This window comes from Lissotriton helveticus, chromosome 8, assembly GCF_964261635.1.
Source record: "Lissotriton helveticus chromosome 8, aLisHel1.1, whole genome shotgun sequence".
Lineage (NCBI taxonomy): Eukaryota > Metazoa > Chordata > Amphibia > Caudata > Salamandridae > Lissotriton > Lissotriton helveticus.
In genome coordinates this window covers 161473630-161498238 of record NC_136069.1, presented here as the reverse complement: position 1 = coordinate 161498238, position 24609 = coordinate 161473630, and the positions used below count along the sequence as shown (strand labels likewise).

General features: G+C 43.4%; 1 protein-coding gene across 1 annotated transcript in view; it reads left to right on the top strand.

Moving 5' to 3' along the window:
- The first annotated feature begins 639 nt into the window (after nt 1-639).
- FAM3B (FAM3 metabolism regulating signaling molecule B) overlaps nt 640-24609 on the top strand; it is a 269994-nt gene continuing 246024 nt past the window's right edge. The window contains exon 1 of the mRNA XM_078656815.1: nt 640-1045. Within this exon, the coding sequence (XP_078512941.1) occupies nt 1018-1045 (28 nt within the window). The 5' untranslated portion in view covers nt 640-1017. The remainder of the gene's footprint in view (nt 1046-24609) is intronic.

The window sequence follows — 24609 nt, the reverse complement described above, 5'->3', positions numbered from 1 at the left end:
CTGCTATACTTTCAAAAAAGAACTCAAAACTTGGCCAATCCAATCTCTCATGCTATTTTTTATTTATTGAATGCAGTTTTATATAGCGCTGACTTAACCCAAAGGTGTCAGAGAGCTTTACAATAAAAAAGTACGTTACATAAGGATTTACACACTAACAAGTTACAAATACAATCAGGATCATTAAAAAAGTAAAAAATAAAATAAGAGGTGGTAAAATTAGGTTAATACAGGTATAGAACACACATTAATAACATTGAGCTGAAGTAAATGCCAAGCGGGCTTGAGTGTCATGAAAAGGAGTGAATTAATCCTTGAAGCGTCTTTGGAAGAGAAGAGAATTAAGGTCTGTTTTGAAAGTCCGGATAGAGGTGGTGGTCCGGAGCCTTGGAGGAAGCGAGTTTCAGATTCCTTGCTATAATTTTGATAGCGCCAGGAGCCCCTTATTAGCCGTTCTCTACAAATCCAATCAATGCTAATTTTTTATTTCAATTATGCGTTTAAGTGACATGTTTTCTATCCCCTTTTATTCAGGCATATGCTTACAGTTAAAAAATAAATAACCACTCGTGCCTGTCGAGGCCGTCTGTATTGACGTTGCCAGTGTTTGTTTATTTCTTTTTTCCAGCACGAAGCCCTGGAAGTTCCCAGGGGTTGTTTGACAGCACGCACTGGTCGAGCAGGTTTCCCCTCCCCGTCACCTGCTTGCGGCGGGTGCAAGCGCCTCGCGGGGTGTGTGCAGCCGGAGCATGGGTGGATACCGGCCTCCTGGCTCCAGCCGAGGAGCAGGCAGAGCGCGCGGGCAGCATGCTTGGGAGAGGCAGAGCACACACCTAGGAACAAGGAAGTGCGCGGCTGGAGCCAGCAGTCTGCTGAAGCGCACGCCTGCTCGCCCCCGTCTGTTCCTCGGCCAAGGCTGGCTGCCTGTCCCCCGAGGCGCGTGGAGCTCCGGTAGAGGGGGCCTGAGAGGGAGGACGGCCAGCGAGACCCCCGCAGCGGCCTTCGGCACCGGAAACAATGATTTGCTTTCGCCTTTTCAATAGCAGTAAGTGTCTGAAAAAACACGGCGCCACTTGACGTAGGAGCCGTGATCTGTAGCCAAAACGGTGGTTGCTGCGTCAACTTTATGTTTCTGAAGCCTGTTGGGAAAATGTACACTATGTTTAAGGGAATGAGCAGGCCGGTGAGTGCAAGCGTTAGGCAAGCCTTTGTTTGCAACCATCTGTTTGGGTTTTGGAGTTATGAAGGAAGACTTTAGTTTAGGTCATGTTTAGTTCAGTGTGTTTTATCCACTGGAGTGCGCGTGCGTGCGTATGTACACAAGGTAATGGGAACGAGCACCCGCGTGGACCCCTGAGCTCGCCTTTCTCCTGTAGGTCTGAAATCTGGATAACGAAATGTATTATGTTTAGCGCGTTGGACACATCATACGGCATGAGGCGCTATACAAAAACAAGGTTCACTATTCTAGAACGCTAGAGAGATTATTGCTAGAAGTATATATTTTAGGGGCCTGGAAAAGCGGGCTGGTGAAAGGAGCATTTGCTTACCAGGAATTTTTAGCAAAACTATCAAACTAAATTGTAAAGCAAACAATTTATGTTTTATTTAGTTTACTCAATTGACTAGTCCAGAAAAATAGTAGCTGTGAATGGTCACTAGTTAAAACAGTGGGACGTTGTTTAAAAGTGCATCACATTTTGGAGCGCCAGTGTTCGGTGTGCTAGGGTTGCCACCTTTCCAAGAGGTAAATACCTGGCATTTGTTGTTGTTTTAAGACTCTGCAAAGGCCCTGGCATGTTGCTAAGTAGAACTTTGAATAAATTCGTATGCATTAATTTGTAATACAACATGTTTGCCTTTCTTCACATTAAATATTAGACAGGGATCGTTAATTCAGCTCTAGAACACTTTCAAAGTGCTGTCTATGCACATTTGCTGTTTGAAGTAAGTGCAGATAATGGTTAAAAATACCAGCCTTAAGAGATTTACTTATTGTTGCTGGGACATTAAAATACCAGTGGTGCTTGTAGAAATCCGTTCAGGTGGCAACCCGATGTACGGAGTACTGGAAACACCTCTGGGGAGAGCAGTTAATGACCCTCCAGGCCTTGAGTGTCATTGTTAAGGAAGAGGGTTTTAATTTAGGGGAGAGGATGTAGCCTTACGGCTAGAGCGGTCGACTTCGAAGCTGGGAAACTGGCTTCGACTCGGCAACGACGCTCAACATCCTGTGATTCTGGGCAAATCACTTAATCTCCCCATGCCTAACAAAAATTAATGTGTCCCTCTGTAACAAAACTGGTGCTCATGTAAAGCGCTCCAATACCCGATGTCTCTGGTCTAGTTCGCGCTATATAAAACTAAAAAATATATATATATACAGCCTCACACCCCCTCAAGCCGAGAATGTCACCCACGGTACCAAACTTCATGCCCCCAGTCTTGGTTGGGATTTTCAGTTCGCAGTGGTTAACCACAGACAAAGGGATACCCACTTCACTCCTTCAATTCATCGGGTTCGATCTGGTGAAATGGGATTCAGGTTTGAAGTCAAAGGCTATTTCCAGGTGTGATATCTCCAGACCTCAAACTTCGGCATTTAGAATTGTCAGCCTCAGCCTATTAGACTCTACTGGAAAGGGCCATGATGATGAGGACAAAGCAGTGTCCGTTGCGTTGCTGGAAATGATGCAATACCGGCTTCCACAAAGTCTGGTGTATAACAGGACGGTGTGGAGATGGTGCGGGTGCCCCAAACTTGCAGGCATGGCATATTTTCCATAGATTCTCAATGTGTTTAATGTTGTAGATGCACTTTTTATTTTGATGTGATTTTGTTATAAATCACTAAACCCACAGGGTATACAGTGCTAGGCTAACTAGCTATAAATGTTTTGCCTGCCTCATGTATTAAAAAAATAAAAAAAAGTACTTGGGTATATACATGTATGCATATACAAAGGGGCTTTGGTTCAGCCTTTTTCATCCATTGGTCTGTCCAACTGTCATTCACACTTTGCATTTGCCCACTGCAGTATACACGTGATAGTGGGTCAGCCTGCACCATCTATTATTGCTTCTTATGTGTTTTGACAGCAATGTGCTTGTTTACACATGCACAAGCACCTAAAAAGAGCAAAGCGCACAGAGAGGGTTGAGGCAAGAGCCCGCACCTGTCACTACAAATGGCTGAATAGTATGGTGATGGTGCCCGAAAACCAGTAAGTGTACCCCTCTACACCTCCTATTGGGGCGATGCCCCAAAAATAACCACACATCAATTTTTTATAATATTAGTTAAAGTTTATATGATATCAAGTATCCACGATGATTTGAAGAAATTGCCAGGTCCAGAATTTTCTTGTAGTGTCAAAAATATTTTCTTTATTGATAAATATATGCAGTCGATAAAATCCAATATTCAAACATTTCATTTAGCCATTCAGCCAACGCGTTTCGTCTCAGAAGAGACTTCTTCAGGGCTCAAGATTGTATAAATGTTTAATATCCAAGATCCAATAACAATGAAAAGAATCACTAAGACACATAAAGGTCTAGTGTCAAAACAATCATCTTAGTGCGATGATAATAGAGCGGAAATGAAAATTGATAGGCAGGGTGGCCAGTAGCAATCGTCTCAGCGTATGTGCGCACAATTTGGACCTGGCAATTTCTTCAAATCAACGTGGATACTTGATATCATATGAACTTTAACTAATAATATTAAAAATTGATGTGTGCTGATTCCATTTCTTCTGCACCTAAAAAGAGGTTTTACTCCAATGCAAGGACTGGTGGACCAATACTTTACATACATACCTTGCCAATGCTTTTTCTTTCTATTCTTTGTCTTTTTTACTCATTCCTGTGTGTTTACACTACATTCTCATGGTATATATTAATTCAAAGTCTCTAGCTTTTCGTTGCATCAATAGAAGACATTTTTTACTGTTACAATAATGTTCAGATAAAGATATCTGAAGGCTAGTTTTTTTTATATATATATATATATATATTTTTTTTTTATGCAGTTCATAGCATGATCAAAGCAAATACAAACAAGCATTTGCAATGCAATAGGTCTCGCATTTGCAAGAGTTCTGAGCTATTTTTATTGTAAATGGCATTGCCTTTTATTTATTTTTTGGTTTTTGAAACATAAATAAAAGCCATTGTCATTTACAATGCCAATAGGTCAAACTCGCGAAAATGCGAGACCTATTGCCTTGCAAATGCTTGTTTTACACTGCCTACTCATAGGATAGGTATTAGGCCTGCCTCTAACACTTCCTGCTCACATTGAGGGGTGTATGAGCTGCATCTTGCACTGCCTGCCCTGCTCACAGTGAGGGAGGGGTGCAAAGGCAGCATCTTACACTGCATGCTTAGCGCACGAGAGGAGCAAATTGCACTGTTGGCACTGTATCTTGCTGTGCGTGCTCACCGCTGGAAAGCTGTGCAATCCCTTGGGCGCAGGCACTGCATCTTACAGCATACTTCTGAAGAGGCATCGCACCCTACGCTGCTTGGTCACGAGAACAGACGTGCAAACTGCACATGGCACTGCAGTTTTATATGCCAGATCACGTGCTTTGAAAATCAATAACAAATCTCTGTCTGTTCCCACAAAGTCTTAAAACGGCTAAAGAAACCCCCCTCTCTCCCATCACTTAACCTGGCACTAACCCCACCAATTTCTAAGCTCAGGTTTAGTGGGAGGTTCCCAAATGTAAGTGCTCAGCACGGGAGAGAAGGCCTTTTCAGTGGCTACAGCAAATATTCTAGCTGAACCAAGATTATTACAATGTATAAAAGCGTTAAAACCGGACTTCTTTCCTCGAGTTACGGAAAGTGAGGGGTGGATCTGCTCTTAGAGTGCGGTTTCAGGGAAAATATACCCGTGGGTGTAGTTTGTACTCTACAGCACGTGCTAAATAAATAAAGTCTAGCGCCTGCCTGTTAACTTGAGTGGGACGACAGACACACGTCACCAAGGAACTCATCAGACATGTGCAGGGCAACACTGCCAATAACAACATGAAGCATTAAAACTGAACAAGTCTGTAGCAGGAAACATTTTTACTGCGTCAAACCCTCACGCTACAATGTTGTTATACAAACAAAATGCCGGGGAACAAATAACAGTTCGAAACCAATAATAAACATCAAACATAGACCCCGCTTAGACCCGCTTTCACTTAAAGCCGGTTAAGTAAAGTGTAATGATAATAATTTTTGGGCGAGTGGAAAGCGGGAGGGGGCTGACTCCTTTTTACAGTGCTTTGTGTACTTTCTAAATGTCACTAAGCAAAACACTAAAACAAAAAAAGAAACATAAACAATGTGTAGAGGCCCTTAAGTTAACCTACTAAATATTTCCTAACCGTACAAAAGGCTAAAGTGTTCCATTTTAAATCGTGGTTTTGGGTGGCCAAAAGCAGACCGGAAGTATGTGATAGTGTGCTGTTTTGGAGTGAAAATCGACACTTTAGTAAAGAAACAAGGGCAGGCTAATGAAGGGCTAACAAGCAGAGAAGGACAGATTGAAATCTATTTGTAGGCAGCATCTGTGGGATGCAAAACAAGCACAGCATGCTGCGAACGCCACAAACTAAAACACGCATTGCTCGGGCTCCCATGCTCCCCTAACAAAGTGTTTTTCAGGTAACCAATGTACAAAATGTCAAATCTTCATGCCAAAGCCTTGTACACACCTAGATATCGCAAAGCACGTCCAAGGCAGGCAGGCCCCAAAGTCAGAAGACTACTGTCAGTTTGATGTGGGTCTTGAATTACAACGTTTTAAAAGTTCTAACTTGAAGGGGCAGTGGTTCAAACTGTTGATGCTTATCACAACTGATGAGGTGGGAGGTATTCAAGTTATGACAATGACTGTTTCAATGTTATTCTTTAAAAGGTGAAGTCAAACTTTTTCGTCTGAGTATTTAGCCAACTGATAGCAGTAGCAAAATTATATTTCAGCTATCTGCCTTAACAAATCAGAGGTCAAAACAATTCAGAGGTCGATTATGACAAAGTCTCCTGAAAAGGATGCTGGCTTGAATTATTTAAAAAAAAAAAGCAGAACTCAACCAAAAAAGAAAATTACAGCAGCATAATATTCAAGAAAATACGGCCTGGAACAAAAGAAGCCACGCATGCCAAAGGCTCTGGTTAAAGTTTATATTCCTGGCAGTAGGCACAAGGAAGATCACACTTAAAAGGTGTGTGGCTGTGATTCCCTCTAGCCATCTTCCCGAACACAAACCTTCCCATCAAATCCAAAATTTAAGCCTAAAGCAGCAAATGTTTCTCTCCCTCCTCCAGGAAGTCTGTAAAATGCAGGCAGGGGAGGGGGCAGAGTGACGGAGGGAAGACAGAGAAGGGGGGGAGGAGAAATGCGACACGGCGGGCAGGGGAGGGGGCGGATCGGGGAGAGGGTGTGAAAGCAGCAGGGGCCTTTGAAGTGAAGCTAAGCTTCACTTCAAAGGTGTGGGAGGAGTGCGGCTGAGGGAACAGACGGCGATTTGGTGATGTGCACGCGCATTTTAGGTCAATGCGCTTGCGCATTGACCTAAAAGCGCACGGGCACAGCACCAAATCGCCACAGTTAGTTAAACTTTGTTTAAAGCCCTATAGTCTCGCTTCTCTCAATGCGCATGCGCATTGATAGGTCACGAGACCTAAAAAGTATATACATTAATCCTATTCAAAAATACATATATATCATAAGCAAGAGAGTAAACAAATATTACAGCCTAACTTGGGCTATCATTAGCTAACTGATCAATCATAGACTGCCAGATCCTATACCCCAGTTGTTTTTTCTTCAATGATCTAATACGATATAAATTAAATTCTAAATTAAATATGTTATAAAACTTTGCCCGCCACATCTCATATGACGGTGCCTCATCTTTCAACCACATGGAAGCAATACATAATCGAGCAACTGACATAGCCATGAACAAGAAATACCGATTTTGATTATAAAGTGGCATACTGGCCATGTCTTTGCAGAGTCCAAACATCATCATTTCTCTAGATATCAGCACATCAAAATTTAAAATAGTTGACAAAAATTGTGCAATAGATGTGAGAAAAGGGTTCAAAACTCTGCAATCAAAAAATATATGTACCATGTCCACCTTATCAGCTTGGCACCGATAACATTTCCAATTATAGATATTGCCCCACTTCATCATCTTGGCCGGATATAGAATAAATAACATTTTATAGTGTTGAGAGCGTAAATTAGCTGTCAACGTAATCTTTGCAGCCATGTCAATAGATACTTGAACCAACTGGTCAGGAATGCCCAATCTATTATTCCATTTCCCCTCTTGTATATCAATATCATCGCGTTTTTGACCCAGCAAGCTGTTATATAAAATCCCTATTTTAGCCGGTTTATTCAAAACTTCTAGCAGGGCATTAGTCCCATTGGATAGCGTATGCCGATGTTTTAAAATGAAATTTCGCAATTGTAAGTATTTAAAGAAATCACTCTGAGGAATCCCATATTTTACCTTTAGATCATCAAATGTAACCATAGTACCAGCATAAATCATATTGCCTAAGCACCTAATACCTTTGTCCGCCCATGTCCTCATATTACTATCCCAAAATATAGGAGGTAGTAATTCTGTTGAATCACAAGGTGTATAGAGATTAATGCGATTAAGAGGAATTATTTTACGAACCGCCCTCCAGCCTTTAAATGATGCTAATATAGTCTTGAATCTTGTTCTTTTATAATAACTTGGCTCAAGAAAGCGTAACAGCATTTGTCGAGATTGACAACCTAATAGCATTGAATAAATGTTAGGGCTATCATATACCTCACCCCCACAAATCAAAAATGTCATGTTCTGCAAGAGACAAGCTAGATAATAAAGAACAAAATTCGGGACTCCCCAACCACCTTTTGAGAGTGGCAATATCATGAATTTGGACGCTCGACGAGGGGATTTCCAACTCCATAGAAATCTATTGGTTATAGATTGATGCTTCATTAATTGTGGACGTGGCAACTCAAGCGGTACGGTCCGGAAATAATACAGTACCCTGGGTAAAATACACATTTTTAAAACATTTCGCCGCCCCACTAGCGTTAAATGTAAACATTCAAACCTCTCCAACTGGCGCTTAACTGACTGTAAGATATCTGTCCAATTCACAGTGACTAATTCTAGGAGCGACATCCTAATTTTGATTCCGAGATACTTTGCTTCAGTAGTGACACGCATGTCATTAGGACATAGCCCATTATTACAAACGACCTGGGTTTTAGCAATATTCAATTAGTGCTCAGAAACGTTACCAAATTCTCGTGTTATATTTTCAATTTCCCCCAATGCTTGTTCCAGGTCAGATGTCACAACCGCAATGTCATCTACGTAAGCTAAGACACACACGAAATTATCCCCAATAGCCATAGATTGTATACCCTGGGAACTTTCTAGCATCTGCAGCAATGGTTCAATGTAGACAGCAAATAATAGCGGCGAACATGGGCATCCCTGACGTGTACCCCGAGTGATATAAACAAATGCTGACTCCTGTCCCATCACACAGATCTTGGCCCTTGGTCTTTTGTACATAATTTGCAGGGCTAGCAAAAATCGGGGTCCAAACCCCATTTTACCCATTATAGCCCATAGGAATGCCCACGCCACCCGATCAAATGCTTTTTCAGTATCTAAAAACACCAATCCAACATTTTGGTGGAATACAGCAGCATAGTCTAAAACAGCAATCACCCGATGTAGATGGTTAACAGTACTGCGACCCGGAAGGAAGCCATGCTGTTGATTGGACACTAATAGTGGTACAACTTGAACTAAATGGCTAGCGAGGATTTTAGAGTATATTTTGGCATCTACATTTATTAATTAAATGGGTCTATATGACCCCGGGAGATATGAGGGCTTATCCTTTTTTTTAAATACAGCTATGTTTGCATCGTCCCACGACGGAGGGGGAGCTCCAGCTTGAGCGGCAAGAAAAGTGGCCAGCATATCATCTTTAATAATGGCAAATAGCAAGCGGTAAATCTCTAACGGCAGTTTATCCGGACCGGCAGCTTTCCCAAGCGCAAGGTCCTTAAATGCACTTTCAAGTTCTAGCATAGATATAGGAGCTTCTAACTCTTCTCTAACACCGGGTTCAATCACCGATAAGTCAAATCTAGCCACAAATTGGTCAATCTGATCGGGAGATAGATATTCCTGAGTATACAATGAAATATAATATTGTTCTCTAAAGTCTCGATACGCTGTATTGTCTGACGCCCCCGAAGCCTTTGCGCAAGACATCTACCGACCGACTCACCATATTCATATCGCTCAGCGCGATGGATTTTATACTGGATTGCAATATCATAACTCCAAACCCCATTTATCTTAGCCTTAGCTCACGCAACCTTATTCTGTGCCAATTCACTATCTTGATGTGCTCCTATGGCCAAAACAAGTTCATATTCAGCGTTTTTCAAATCAACCAACAATTTGTCCATTTCAGCTTTTTTCTTACGCTGTTGAGACCACCCAAAGCTATATGTTTCACCCCGCAAGCCAGCCTTAAAGCTGGCCCATACCATCGCCTGAGACGCTGTACCGCTATTGAATTCTAAAAACTGCTTGGCCCAGTCTTGGATATGACATGCCAATTCTTCATCAAATATAAGCTTCTTATTGAACGAAAATGCCTGCTGTACCCGCTGGATATTAAAAAGCGACAGATCGATAACCACAGGGCCGTGGTCTGATGTAATCCGTGGCATTACCTGCATACGAGCACCCATGGCGAATTATCTAGGCAAAAAAATGTAATCTAGTCGAACGAACTTCCTATGTGGGGAGGAAAAAAAAGTATAGCCGGGATCATCCGGGTTAACCAATGGCCACCCACCAACCAGACCATGTTGAAGCAATACTTGCCGCAATGCTCTAAAAACATGTGGTTTGCGGCCAGTATATCTTCTAAATTGAGGATCCCAGGTAGAAGCCTCACCATGAATATTAAAATCCCCTAGCAATAATAAAGGAGTACCCCACATCTCCAGCTCTACATTCAGAAAATCAAGAACCTCGTTTTCATCCTGATTCGACCCTTATACGGTACAAACTGTAGTCGTGACCCCCCCAACGATACACTCAACAATTGCCCAGCGACCTAGGCTATCGGCTTTGATTTTACCCGTGGTAGCTATCGTTTGACGTCCCAAAATTGCCACCCCCCGATTCATAGTGGCCTGCCGAGAGGTAACAAATACCGTATACCCCAGTTCGTTCAAAATCTTCCAATTACCCCATGGCACATGAGTTTCCTTGAGACATATGATGTCCGGGTTAATTAACCGCACTTCCTGCCGCACCCGTCTACGCTTAAGAACATTATTCAGACCACATACATTGAATGAACATATCCGCAGCATATTACTCGCCATTTAGCCAAAAATTAAGACATAGGTCGACATTAATCATGAAGACTAAAATATAATATAAGCTTGCTCGAACATCCTTGTAGCATTTGCTATGAACTGACATTTTTCCTTTTATACCCTAAACCCAAAAACTACCCACCCCTATACCCCGTGAACCCACCCCAGAGCCCCCTACCCTCCCCACACTTCCCTCCCCCCCCACAAGTGACCCTCCCCAACAACAGAGGCAATGGGGCCTATCGCCCTTGCGATGAGTGTGAGAGAGTCTCAGTCTCAGTGCTCAGGTAGCCCGTACAAGATCATTAAAAGAAAAATAGAAAACAGAAATGAGAAAAGCTTAACAGTGATCAACAGTAATCCAGCATTCCCCATATACATATAAACACTGCATGATTTGATCAATCCAAAGAATTGAGGTATTCCTTAGCTAAGGATTCAGAAGTGAAAAAACAATTCTTCCCTTTATGCACTGTTTTTAAAGTTGCTGGTTGTAAAAGAAAAGCCTGTAAACCCTTAGCTTGAAATGGAGCGATTAGTTGGTGAAGCCGCCAGCGGTTCTCTACGGTCGCGTGGCAGTAATCAGGGCGAACAAAAAATGTAGTTCCTTTCCCAGATCTCTTTTTCTCAGGCCTAGCTAAGTCATACCGTGTTTGCCTTGCCCAAAAATTATTTAAAGAAATCAATATGGCACGTGAATGTTGTACAGCTTGCCCAGTCCGAGCCGGTCGTTGACGAAACGGGAATCGGTGTACCCGCTGAATTTCCTGGGCCCAATTCCAGTCTATCAATTCGGGATGTGCTTCTCCAAATAGCTCAACTACGAACTTCGGCATGTCCTGACCCTCAACCCCTTCCGGGATTCCAAGAACCTGCAAATTATTGCGGCGTAATCGATTCTCCTTATCGACAAGCTTTCCATGTACATCTTCCTTGTGTGCATGAATCTCTGCAATTTCAACCTTATGGCTTGCCACCTGATCCTCCAATGACGAGATACGACCTTCCGCTTCTACCATTCTGTCCGTAAAGTCATTACAAGACTTTGCCAAGCGTTGAACAGTATTTTGGAGCTTACGACAGGCAGTATGAGTTTTTAAGTGCTCAGCCCTGGCCTCAAGCCGCTGCTCCGAGATAGCCTTAAATATCGCCTCTAGTGACACTTGATTAGTGGCCCCCAAACCACCACAGGCCTGCTCAGATGTGTCCAGGGTCTCTGGTGTTAGATCGGCCGTTGATAATGCCCAATCAGAAATCTCCGGAGTACCCAGCTGCCTATTAATGTCCGTGTCAGCCATTACATCACCTAAATTATCCTGGTTCAGGTTGGTAACCTTCACGTTGGGTGTGCTGTCTTGTGAAGTCTCGATAGACCCTTCAAGCATTGAACCATCCTCCCCCTCCTCGTCTAAATCACCATCAATGTCAGTACCATCTGATTGCTCAGAGAGGGAGTAGAACTCACTGTCCTTGCTGCTTGCAGGCTCCAGCATTTCTTCCCCAGTGGCCCCAGTTACATCTGCCAAAGTAGTCACAGACGCCAGATTACTGGTTCCATACTCCGCGAGCGTTACAACTGGGCCGTGTATCGATACTGTCATCGAGCTCTGTAGCGAGCCAGGGGAGACTACCAGCTGTTCGAGCGCCTCAACTAAGGTAGTATCACCATCCATATCACCAGAGTCAGAAGGTCTAACGACTGAGCTCGTCGTTTTCGTCGCTGAGGCTGAGGCTGTTTGAAACATTTGTGGGATTTTAGGGGTAGCTAGTATATCTGCCACTGGTCCCCCACTGCCAGCACCCGTGTCGCAACCGGCCGCCATTGACTTCGCAGCAAGAGCAGCACATGTCCCAATCTGGCTCTCACCACTGACCCCAGTTTTTCCACCCCGGGCCGTTTTTGGTCCCATATCGAGAAAATTAGAGTGAGCCTGATATCTTTATAAAAGTCAACAATAGAGGAGCCCACACCGCACCCGTAGCACTACGGTAATTTCAAGCCAACTACAAGTCCTTGCAGCGTATCGCTTTTAAATATATAAACTAACGTTCCTTGCCCGGGGGTTATATACAGCTGCTCTTTGCTAAGAAGATGAAAGTTTTGCAAAAGTCACATCCAGGAAGAAACGGCAGAAGAAAAACCACAAAAGTACCCGATATTCTGTTTGTTTGTATCCAGTGGTATCAACGATGTATCTTCTGCCGCAGCTCCCCGACGTATTCTGTCCGCCGCCTGCTCCTCGGCCAACGTCCCGCAAATCAACCTCCGTCTCCGCCTACACCCACTGTCAGCTGTGCCGGGAGCCGCGCTGGAAACTACAGCGGCTAGCAGCGCCTTGCTCGCCGCCAGCTGCCCCCCCCGACAACGACCTGAGGGAGCCGCAGGCACTCGATCAGCAACTGGAGAGTTTATCGTAGCTGAATCCGGGCCAGAAACACGAGCCTCCGATAGGGAAAAACGCCAGGTACCAGAGCAGCACGGAGCCTCTCACAGAAACGTCTGACTCGCAGACGCCATCTTGACTCCAGTGATATTTAGTACCCGGCTAGTTTTTGTTATAGTTAAAAAAAAATAGGTGGTGACAGGGTTTGTTTCTCTTTATTTTTGTTTTCTAGTTGTGCAATAAAAAAAGTGAAGCATTTCACCAGCTTGCCAAGGCCAGAACTGTTGGCTTTGTCAATGCTTTTTTCAAAATTTTGGACAGTTATGGGCACTGGGCACTTGCAGAGAGCAGAGGTTCTCGAAGGCTCCCCTATATTTCTTGATTCTTAAGTGATAGCCAAGGCTGAGAATACTGGGTTAGCTTCGGAGTTGCTGATGGTTTGGGCTCAAATGCCCTTTAAATGAAAGATATCACGAATAACGCAGATAAAGGTCCACCCAGAAGTATTTATTCTTTTATGGAAAACTTATTTAATATAACAGAAAATAACTGAGCAGTGGCTACTGATTGCGGTGTTGTAAAAGTGCCTAACACTTATAGTTGACAAATTATGATGTCAAAGTTGTCTCTTTGTTTTTCTTTGCAGGCGAATTAGGAGTTTATGGGGCTGGGTTTATGAGAATTTGACAGTGGTGGGGAATTCCAGAATCATTAATCACATGTTTGCATTTTTCAGGTCAGGCTGCAAAATATGCGCTCGCAGGATATTCTTTTGCATGGTCTGTGTCAATACAGTTCACAGTAGCTCAGCACACTTTGGCTTCTGCCATTAAATATAATAGAAAGGAGCAACAGGAAATCCATCTGGGATCACCACAATGTAGAGAGAGATCAATGCTTATTCTCAATGAGCCACTGAGCAATGCTTATCAAGTCAAGGGTCTGTCACTCATCTAATGGATAGTGAACAGGGCTAATGGGTGTGTTGCATTTGCCATGAGCACAAACCTGGCCTCTTGTGGTTCCTTTTCTGATGCCTGCTTCTGGTTATTTACCAGTGTCTACCTCCAACGCCCTTCCTGTTTAGATGGGAAACAATAAGGTCTGCCATGCAACGATTATTTCCTGTTATTATGGGAGAACTACACCCTCCTGTCAAACTAATAAAGGTCCTTTTGGGACAAGTTCTTAGTCTTAGACTAGAAGGATCAGTAAAAGGAACCCATACGGCCCTGCTCTCTGGATACACTCATTGAGCACGAAGATAGAATTCACTCCTTGACCATTGTCCAGCAGGGACAACAGCAGGGAAGGGGGAAGTTAGGAAGACTGGGGGAACCCCCCGAAGGGATTATGCTTCTTTAACCCCTGGTGCTGGGGGGGAGGGGGGGCGCGCGGCGCAGCCATGCTGGTGACAGGACCACTCCGTCACCAGCCACAGGCGCGCTGTGCTTGTGACGGAGTGGTTCCATCACGGCCCCGCCCGCTCAATAGAACGCGCCGCGCAGTTGCGGAATCGCGTGGGCGGGGCGGCGCGCCGTGACGGAACCACTCCGTCATTAGCACAGCGCGCCCGTGGCTGGTGACGGAGTGGTTCCGTCACCAGCACACAAGGGGTTAAGTTAGTGCAGGGTCACTACTCACTGAAAACTAACCTGCACGTCAACTGTGACTTCTTTGGAGGTTCTCTTCTATGCTGGTGAAAATGTTCCTCCACTTTCGTTTGTCCCTCCCTCAGGAGTTATTCACAATCTCTGAGGTAGAAAGACAGCCAGTCCTGGACTCTCTTTCACTCCTATGTAATGGGCGCTGCTGTTACTCGAAGCAGCTCCATAGGAAGTATGCAGCCTGGGCATCTTCTGGTTTTTGAAGAGCTGGTCCCAGCTTCATCCATTGGTGGTGCTGGTGTAAAAATCATGATAGGAGCCATCCATGATTGAAGCCTCGTTTACAGCCTTTCGCTGTGCTGGAATCTCTGACCAGGGGCAGGTTGTGGATTCCGCTCCCATGCCAAACAGTTGCACAACTCCTCTGGCAGGGAGTAGGATACACAAAACAAAGGTACTCACCCTGAGCCAGGAAAGAACCACGGCAATTTAATCAACAACAAATTGACGCATATGGGCCGGCAGCCCTGAGAGCGGGGCATCACTTTTCCTCAATACGGAGGGCGTAGGGAAAAAGGTTGAATTTTGCAACAACTGCATTGAATTTACAAGTAATGGCCGGGTGGGAGGGGTTGGCGAACCTTACACTAGGAGTACATGAACACAGCCGTATATCGGTTACTTCCAGATCCGACCTCCACCAACCTCACATGTTGCTCATCAGACTGGAAGCCCCCTGGGATGACAAGCAAGTGAAACTGTTGGATGTTTCTTGACCGGATAGCGCTTACCTTTGCCTGGTGCCACCTTAGAATTGGGACATGGGCATCCTCACCAGGTTAGAAATGTTTCACACTGAGGAAATGCAAAAAGTTGGAGTAAAAATATAAAAGGATGACCTGGGCTCCTCCACTTACTGTAGCACTCAATGCTTGTGTTTGCTCATTGCTGCCTGTGTCTCCATGCCATCCAGTCTTTTTTGTATCTTGCAGGCCACACCTCTCAATGCCTTCTAATCTCCATACATATAAAAACTGTCTGTTCAATCCCTTTTGTGTGCTATGTAAATAACACACTGGTAGTACAACCGCCGTTTTGTATCCGGTTGGAAGAACAAAGAGGCGGCTCGTTAATCATTCACTCATCACTAGTGCCTTCCCTACCTTTCCACCCCTTCGCCTCAAAAGCAAAGTGAGTCGGGAAAGGGCATAGGAGCAGGTTGAAATGCCTCATATTGTTAATAGACGATTTTCTCCTTTACCACTTATACAACGAGCCTGACCGCTGACAATAAACGTAAAAAATACAAGCAGGGGTTTACATCTGCACGTGAATTTTGTTTTGTTTTTTCATTGCACAAACACTCCTAGAAGTACGGATGGAAAGCTTGTGGCATAGGGGGAATGGAGCTCACTCTACTCTTCAAATGCATATTTTTGTTTTCCTTTCGGAGAAAGCCCCCCCCCCCCCCATCAAATGTGGGGCTGATCAGTTGCCCTTCTCATTCTAGAAGAGAAGTCACTTTAGCTCTTGACTGGTGTAACTTTCTGGCATTTTTCATGGAGGCAAGGTGTCCGATCAGTGTTTGTGAATGCCCACAAACATATATATTTCTGGACTTTGACAACTTTACAAAGCAAACTGTACCTAGTAGCATCCACGTCGCACCCTTTGCCAGAGATGTACTATTGCGGAAGCAGAGAAATCTGCAGCTGGAAAAGCATATACACCTACCAGCAATCCTTATGTGAATTTCTAGCATGTATAATTTTGCCATATATATTACTTTTCTGAAAAAAAAACCCACATTTTGTGAATAGGGCCCACTAAATCTCCTGCTGCAGAAAATACCAATTGAACCATCAAGATGGCCTTCTGCCGACAGCTCTGTAAGATAGTGCCTAAGGACTGCACTATTCCATATGGACAAGCTCTGTCAATGCATATAATACATTTGCATATATTTATTATGATCTTACATAGTTAAGATTTCATCTAATTACAATTTTTTGACAGGATCCATGCAAGAACAGCTTTGTTGAGCCCTGTTTCATACTAGAAGTAAAGAAAAGTTATTCTGGAAATGTTTGTTTTCCAAGCCAAAGGTTTTTGCTGGCTGTATTTATTCTGAATCGCAGGGTGATTTATGAGGGCCACACCTATCCAAAACATGCCAGGCTACTCTTCTGCATGGCTGAAGAATGGTGCTGGAACATTTTTGAGAGGGGAGTTCTGGGCAGCAACATCAACCCAGTGAAGACATGAGAGTTGTGAAAAATCCAAATGCTACTAAAAGAGCAAGTGTATTTCACAATGGATCAGCATTTAGTAGTATTTAGTGGAAGGAGGCATAGTGCGAGGTCTAGTTGTGCATTTTGGAGAAAATGTAAAAAAATATATGAGTAAAACCTGACAGATATTATATGGAGAAATTCAGCAATATTCTGAGTTTTGTTGTTACCATGTTATTCCTCATTCCCAGGCGTACAGTTCTGAATTGGTAGGTGATATCACAGATGGTAAATAACGAAGCACAGCTGTATTTACTGGGTGCATACCGTGGTCTCATATAGGCCTGAATGACATTTTAATAATTCCCGAGAAGTTTTGCTTTATTCTAGTGATGAAAAATTCCATAAAACTGTAGGATTTTGTCTGTCCTCATGATTTTGTGTAATCTTGGACAAAAAATACCTACCCAAAAACAGAGGAGCAGAACATGAGCAGCTGCTTCTGTCCCTTTTCTGTTGAATTTAGCACTATTTTCTTAGCGCGGAAAGCATCCCCAAGTCCGCTTTGAACACAAACACTGCATTTTGCACGAATAAAATAGCTCAAAAAGCAGGGTAATGCTCCTTATGTAATTATGCTTAAAAAAGTACACGAGATTCGCCCACTTCTAGTCTCATAACAAGCCCCACTGTTTTTTTAAAGTTGCACATGTTTTTTTAAATACCTGAAAAGGTTAGGCTGGAATCCATGCAGATGTTTTATTTGTGTGTCATAAAACCGACGTACAGTAGACCTCTCATGTTATACTTTCCTGTAACCTGGAGTCAAGTAACAAAATACCTTCATTTTTAAGTCTTAAGAAAAGAAAAGAAACCACCAAGTTAAAATATCAGTAGCAGAGCAGAAGAAGCCTACTTACTTGTGACAGTCTGTTTTTGAAAACATGTGGCACGTTGCAAGACCAACATGCAAAGGCCTGTTAATTTAAAAAGTGAACTTCTTGAAAGTTTTCTGGGAGGTACTGCAGCTTACTTGCACCCCTAGTTCCACTGCCACCATGCACATGACCCCGAACATGAGTGAGGTTTGAGGGAGGAAGTTCAGAGGGTAGCACAACAATGCTGATTCTCAGGCGTTAGGCTTCACAAGTAAGTTACGTTGCTGAGTTTAACAAACAGTGAGATTGTGCCCCAGGGTGATAACTCCTAGAGACTGAGACTTGACCAACAGCGGGTGTATCCATTTAATGCAGCAATCTCGTGTGGTTCCGTGATGTGTGACTCGCTTATTCTGCGCTCAACTACTCAGGCTGTGCCTCAGGAGTAGCCGAAGGCGCCACTCATTGACAGGGTCAATCGACAAATATCATCACATACACCTACTAAGTTGGACGGAAAAAATATAATTTCTCCAGGATTTGTACCCATCTCCTATTTCACTAGTATTTTTCCATTCTTGATGAACCCTTGGTGTATTTAAAAATCAGTATTTCTCCTTTGAGTTTCAGAATACTTGTTATTTCATCAGATGTTCCTCATTTACGGAGGTTAAGATGGTTTCAAGACAAGTAGAATTGCCTGAAGGATCTAACAGGCAGATTCAGTGCAAATCGAGCACCTCCAATGGACAATGCCCCTAAAACACTGGAAGATTCATTAGTGCAGGTCCCAGAGGAAAGGAGGGAACAAAATAAGGAAAAGAGGGAAGGCACATTTTGTCAGCCAGTGGTGCAAGTTGATGCCACTTCTCAGCTCAAGGCTGGGCTTCACTTTGTCTTGCCTGATGATAAGTGCACCCTGGAGTTATGATGAAACTTGCATTAAATGCTGGTATTATTACAGGCAATAAAAGCTACAGGTTCACTTACCAGCATGCACCAAGATCCAGCCGTGATGAACCAATCCCAGAACCTATTAAAGCCGAACACCACTGGAGCACACCTGCAAAGTAGTCAACAAACACAGCACAAACACAATCCGCAAACAAGCAAGGAACAAAGAATCAAAGACAACTATGGGAGGTGGGAAATACAAGGGACTGAGAAGGGAACAAAACAATAAAGGTACTGGAATGGAAAAGCCGGTGAAAGAAGTCGAACCACAAGAACTCAAATGAAATATCGCCAGGCTTAGGGTGAAAGTCTTATACGGGTACTGCCTAGCGGGACTCGGAACCATTGTGTGACTTAAGCTTCTTAACCCTTTCTATGCTGATGACGGAACCACTCCGTCATCAGCTGCGGTGGCGCTGTGCTGATGACCGAGCGGTTCCGTCATAGCCCGGCCGCCGCGCCTGCGCGGTGCGGATTCCGCGCCTGCGCTGGGCGTTCTATTGAGCGGGCGGGGCCATGACGGAACCGCTCCGTCATGAGCACAGCCCAACCGCGGCTGATGACGGAGCAGTTACGTCACCAGCATGGGGCCGCCCCGCCCCCTTAGCACTGCGGCGGAATAGCCGCCTCAGCGATGCGGTTAAAGGGCTTGATTACTTGAAAGTACTACTTGCCAGGATGCAGTAGCTTTTCCCCCAAATGCCATCAGCCTGTTGTCCAAATTCTCCAATCTCTGAGTCCCGGTCTCTTTCTCACGGTCCTTGAGTTAAGCATTCGTAAGCATCTTGTTTTATTCTGAGCCCTGTTTCTTCCCTCCTGATGCCCCAATGCACATATGTGCCTCTTGATCTCACAGTGTGTGCTTTGCTGAACTCACTGAATCCCGACAGTTGTCTAGTTACATTTTAAACCACAAGTGTTTGCATAACATGTGTCTGGTTCTGGCGTTACCTCTTAGCATAGACACAGCTTCCTGAACTGTCTGGACTGGGGTATTGCCAAACATACCTATCTTGTTTGAGTGTGCTCTGCTACTCAACCGTGATGGTCTCGGGGCCGTTTGCTGTGGGCTTAGGAACTCTGTTAGTGAATTTGTGTGTGTCTTAATGTGTGTGACGTGCTGTTGTGTGTGACTTAGCAATGCTGTCTGAGCTTTGGGTTGCTATGCCTAGGAGGCATATGCCTTGGATTTGTTTAGTGATGCTGGAGAGTAACATTTTGCCACCTGCAAGGTATGGCACTGTGCTGGTTGTATGATAGTGTGGTGTTGGTCCTAACAGGCTAAGAGAGTGGGTTTTTATCTGAGCTATGACCAAGGTGAAAAATAGCTTGAATGAGTGACACAGAAAAGTAAATCAGATTACTCCAAGGCAATCCTGGAATCATTTGGAGAATGGACTGAGGAGCAAGGAAGACCTTCAAAAATGTGCTTGATATATGTGGTTTAATCTGACCAGCAGGAGTAGAACCTAACAAAGATATACAGTAGCAAAAATTATAACAATTCAATATCTAAATACCACACAATGAAAAACATGTTTAATGAGTTTGGGAAAAAGAAACATTTCAAAAAAGTTTCCAGTCAAGTAAAATGGAAATCAGCTGTTTTAAAACCTGCAAAAACATAAAGTCTACATGTGTATCCTCAGGTGGATATAGGGTATAAGTGATGTCAGTTTGTGTGTTCATGCTGTCTGACAGAACGTGGGGCTTGGATGGTTCAAACACTGTGTTATAAAGAAAAACCTCTCCAGCGCATCATTCCCAGATAGCCGTATCTGGTATGGCGGCTTGTCTGACTCATCTAAAACATGTCTTACTTTTTGAACCAGTTTCATAAAATATGATAGGCTGCAAGCCTTTTGGATGATGATGCTCAATGTAAAACATTGGAGGTGGATTGATCCTTTCCTGACTTGGTCCTTCTTTTAACACGATTCCAAGAGTTTCATTAGGTCCGCTTGTTCGTTCTGAAAGGTTGCATACAGTTTTAGCTCCATCACTGTCATGGTTCTCAGAGCATGCTCTCAACAGGTTTTCCGGAAAAGAAATTCCACAAAGTACTCCCATCTAGCAAAACCATGTATATTCTTTGGAGCTACTACAAAGCTGACACCAACAAAAATTAGCAGTGAGTCTAAGTTAACCAAATATGTACCCGAATAGACAATGAAAATATAAGGGAAAGGTTACCACTTGAAACAAGTTCCCATCAGTTCACCATCGAGACCGCCCTTCATCATCTGGGATCTCTTTATAATTCAAGATACTGCGGAAACCTCTAATGACCCGGAAAAGGATGATATAACCAGGTCAATGGGTATCCTAATTCTAAAACCACAGAAGTGAAGATGGTGTATATTGTGGGGAACTGAATAGCAGTGCTTTAGAAAAAGTGTAAGTGAAAAGGAAAGGCAAAGTTCTAAAATTAGGTCGTGATCAGGGAAAAAGAACAACTTTAATATATGCCCTAACACTCCTAAACTCCATAATGCCGTATTTTTATATTTTACCAAAAATACATAAGCCACAACGCCCTCCACCTGGCAGACCGATCATATCGGGTATTGGCTCAGTGCTTGAACCTTTGTCGACCTTTGTCGACTTTTTTCTGCAGCCTTTAGTAAGGGAGATGCCGACCTTCCTAAAAGACACTAAAGATGTCTTAAGGATTCTCCCTGACATCGTGTTCGATGCAGATCTAGATATCTTGGTGTCATTTGATGTTGAGAGTCTATACACTTCCATCCCACAGACAGAGACCTTAGAGGCTATTGAGGAATTATTGACCAACAGAGATCTCAACTCTATAACACCAGTCAGATTAATTATGAATCTGGCCACGATGGCCATGACTGAGAACTATTTACCATTGACCTGGTTACATCATCCTTTTCCGGGTCATTAGAGTTTTCCGCAGTATCTTGAACTATAAAGAGATCCCAGATGATGAAGGGCGGTCTCGATGGTGAACTGATGGGAACTTGTTTCAAGTGGTAACCTTTCCCTTATATTTTCATTGTCTATTCGGGTACATATTTGGTTAACTTAGACTCACTGCTAATTTTTGTTGGTGTCATGTAGTAATAGGGGTTTAGCAGTTAGGGTCTTTAAACTTTCCCATGGACCCTCTTTTGTGTGTAGTTGCTACTACAAAGCTGCCTCGTTTAATTGATGGAAGCTTGGAAAAGATACAGTTTTTCCAGTTGCAGTAAGAAAAGCACACATTAGTACTTCAGAGTAGAAAGTTGATGCAGTTTTTCAGGACGTGTACCCCAGGACCCCATCCGCTTCTGTTCAGAGGGATAAGCTAGCGGCAAGTTGTAGTACTGATTTCAAAGATCCTCAGTGCTTCAGAAAAGTGTGCATAGGATTTGTTTCAGTGAAGTACAGATTCCTGTTTCAAAGTCGCCTTCATCTGCTATACTCTTTCAAGCTTTTAGAAGGCACTTTCTTGAGCAGGATGCAAACTATAAGCCCCACTGTCCCAGGAAGCCTGATTAGGACAATGTCACTAATCCAGAGACAGCCATTCAAGCAAAGATTCTGGAGAAGTTCATGACCACTGTAATTGCATTTCTGGAATTCTTCACTCTTCAGTCTTCAGCATGCCTGAACTTCTAATGAAAACATTCTAGTATATAAGTGGTGGTAACTGATAACTGGTGATCCATGCCTATGACAAAATCCCCTTTCAGAGTAAATTGTGTAATCCATATAATGTGAACTTTATCATGTGGCCAGGGAAGTCTTGCCGTGAAGGTTCTGTCCGAACATAGATCTCTGATCAGTAAGCACTTCAGAGATGTTGGACACATTTCTGACGATCAACAAGTAAGATGCCTACAGGGAGATTTGGAGCCGCATTGTCCAGCATATTGTTTTGTTTCTGGAGAAACACAGAATGTGTAGTTTTGATATTACATTTACCTAAAAAATGCTGAATCTTCTTCATGTTATCCCTTATGCAGAAAGTCCTTTGAGGACAAGAAGGCAGAGAAGAGGGGTTACACAAAAGAACATTGGCAATCCTTTATGAGTGTCTTATTGCAACCCAGTCTTCTACTTACCTTAATTAGCGCACACTGGGTGGGTACGTTTATAAATCGCGCAACCTTGGATCTAATACATTAAATGGACAGAATACATTTTAGGAGAGCTTTAAATGTTTAACAAAGTTAATAAAAGGTTCTCCTGAATTACTTATGAGATTGTAAGCCAGTTGTTGCAGCATGTTCTGTTGAAACCTGGTTTTAAGTGTTGAGTAGTGTCATGTATTCAAGTGCTAAAACCCATCACTTTTGGGTGTAAGTAGATTGCTACAGGATCTTAACTTGTTCAGTTAACTTGTTAAAGCTGATCCGTTGTTGGTTAATTGCCTGTTGGTGTGTGTTGGAGAGTATAGTGCTGATTTTTTTAAACAGTGGCTTATGACGGGGGCCACTTCATAACACTTTGATGGACCGCCAAAGGACGGGAGAGACGTCCTTTGGCGGTCCTCTCTCCAGTCTCATTAGAGAGTAATTTAACCACATGCCTCATAGTTTCATAGGTTTTTGGGAACAGCCCCAGGATTTATAAACATATTCTTCCACTCGATCACACAAGTTCATCCTGTGTATCCATTCCTGCACAGGGGGAGCCCTGGTGGAGCGCCAGTGCTGTGCCATGTCGTATTTGGCAAGTAAGAGTCTGAGTGCCACCTGGGTACAGATGGCTTATGCCCCACCCCCACTCGTCCTTGAGCCCCAAAAGTGTCATTCTGGAATCGGCTAGCACACTTCTACCCACCACCTCCGAAAGAATGGAATTTATGTGGGACCAGTAACCCTTTATAATAGGACATGAGCTCTTCAGAGAGGTATAGCTTTGTCCAGACACAAGGGAGCACCCAGTATAAGTCAAAACAAAACCCTTTCAGGCATAGAGTGACGCATAAATTATGCAAAAAAGAAGGAGAGAACTCTGGGTAGTTCTCCAGTTTAGGTGGAAAGCAGCTCCTGTTAGAGCATTCTCCACACCAGCGACACTGTAGATCTGCTCACCTCAAATGTCTGTTTTTCTATCAAAGTTTTTAAGCATAAGATTAGCACAGTGCCATCCACGCCGAGATAGAAAAGGGCAAAGTCTTTTGCCATTTCTACAGCAACGTCTTTAAGCAAAGGACTAGCACAGTGCTGTCCTTGCCGAGCTGTAAAATGACAAAAGTCATTTAGCACTCAAGGCACAGTATTACAGCTTTGAATTGGTAAAATACCATATCAAGCCAACCTGAAATGAGTAAAAGCAACCTCTGACAGAGTGTTTCGCTCTAATTAGAGCTCTTGAGAGTGGTATAGCTTTATATATTGATGCCAATCCTAATTTGCACAATGAAAAAACAGGCGCTGACTCCGTGGGTTGTGGTGCTCTGAAGGATAAGTGTTTATTCCTTTTCGTGATGGACGAAGCGTTTCGGCGGACGTGTCCGCCTTGCTCACAACATCGCTACTCACTACAGTGCAGTATATTATAGAAACAAAGAAGGTGTAAACGAAACTGAATTGTCATGGTTACCGACTTCACAACCAAAGCAATGGAAAAAATACATACAACCAAGAAATGCTTGTCATGGTGAGTTTGTGCAGTATTTCTTCCATTCCAAAGGATATTGTCAGAAGAACCTACGGGCCATATGTATCAAGGAACCGATTTGCGATTCTGTAATAGCAATTTATAAGAAATCGCTATTTCAGAATCGCAAAATGGTATGTATCAAGAAAAATGCATTTTTTTAGCGATTTCTTGATATTCCTTATTTGCGAATTCGCAAATTGCAAATTCGCAATTAAGGAATACTTTCCCATTCATTTCTATGGGCCAGGAGGCCCATAGGAAGGAATGGGAATTTTCTCTCAAATTGCGATTCGCAATTTGCTAATCGCAAATTGAGAATAATTTCAAGGGTGCAGGGGTGTCCAAAGGACACCCTGTTGCACCCCTGAAATAAGCATAGGTGCACATGTGGTGCACATACATGCCCTAAGGGCATGAATGTGCGTCAGATGGCACTTTGAAAAATGCAAAAATGTGCATTTTTCAATGAATTCGCAATTTACCACCAACTAG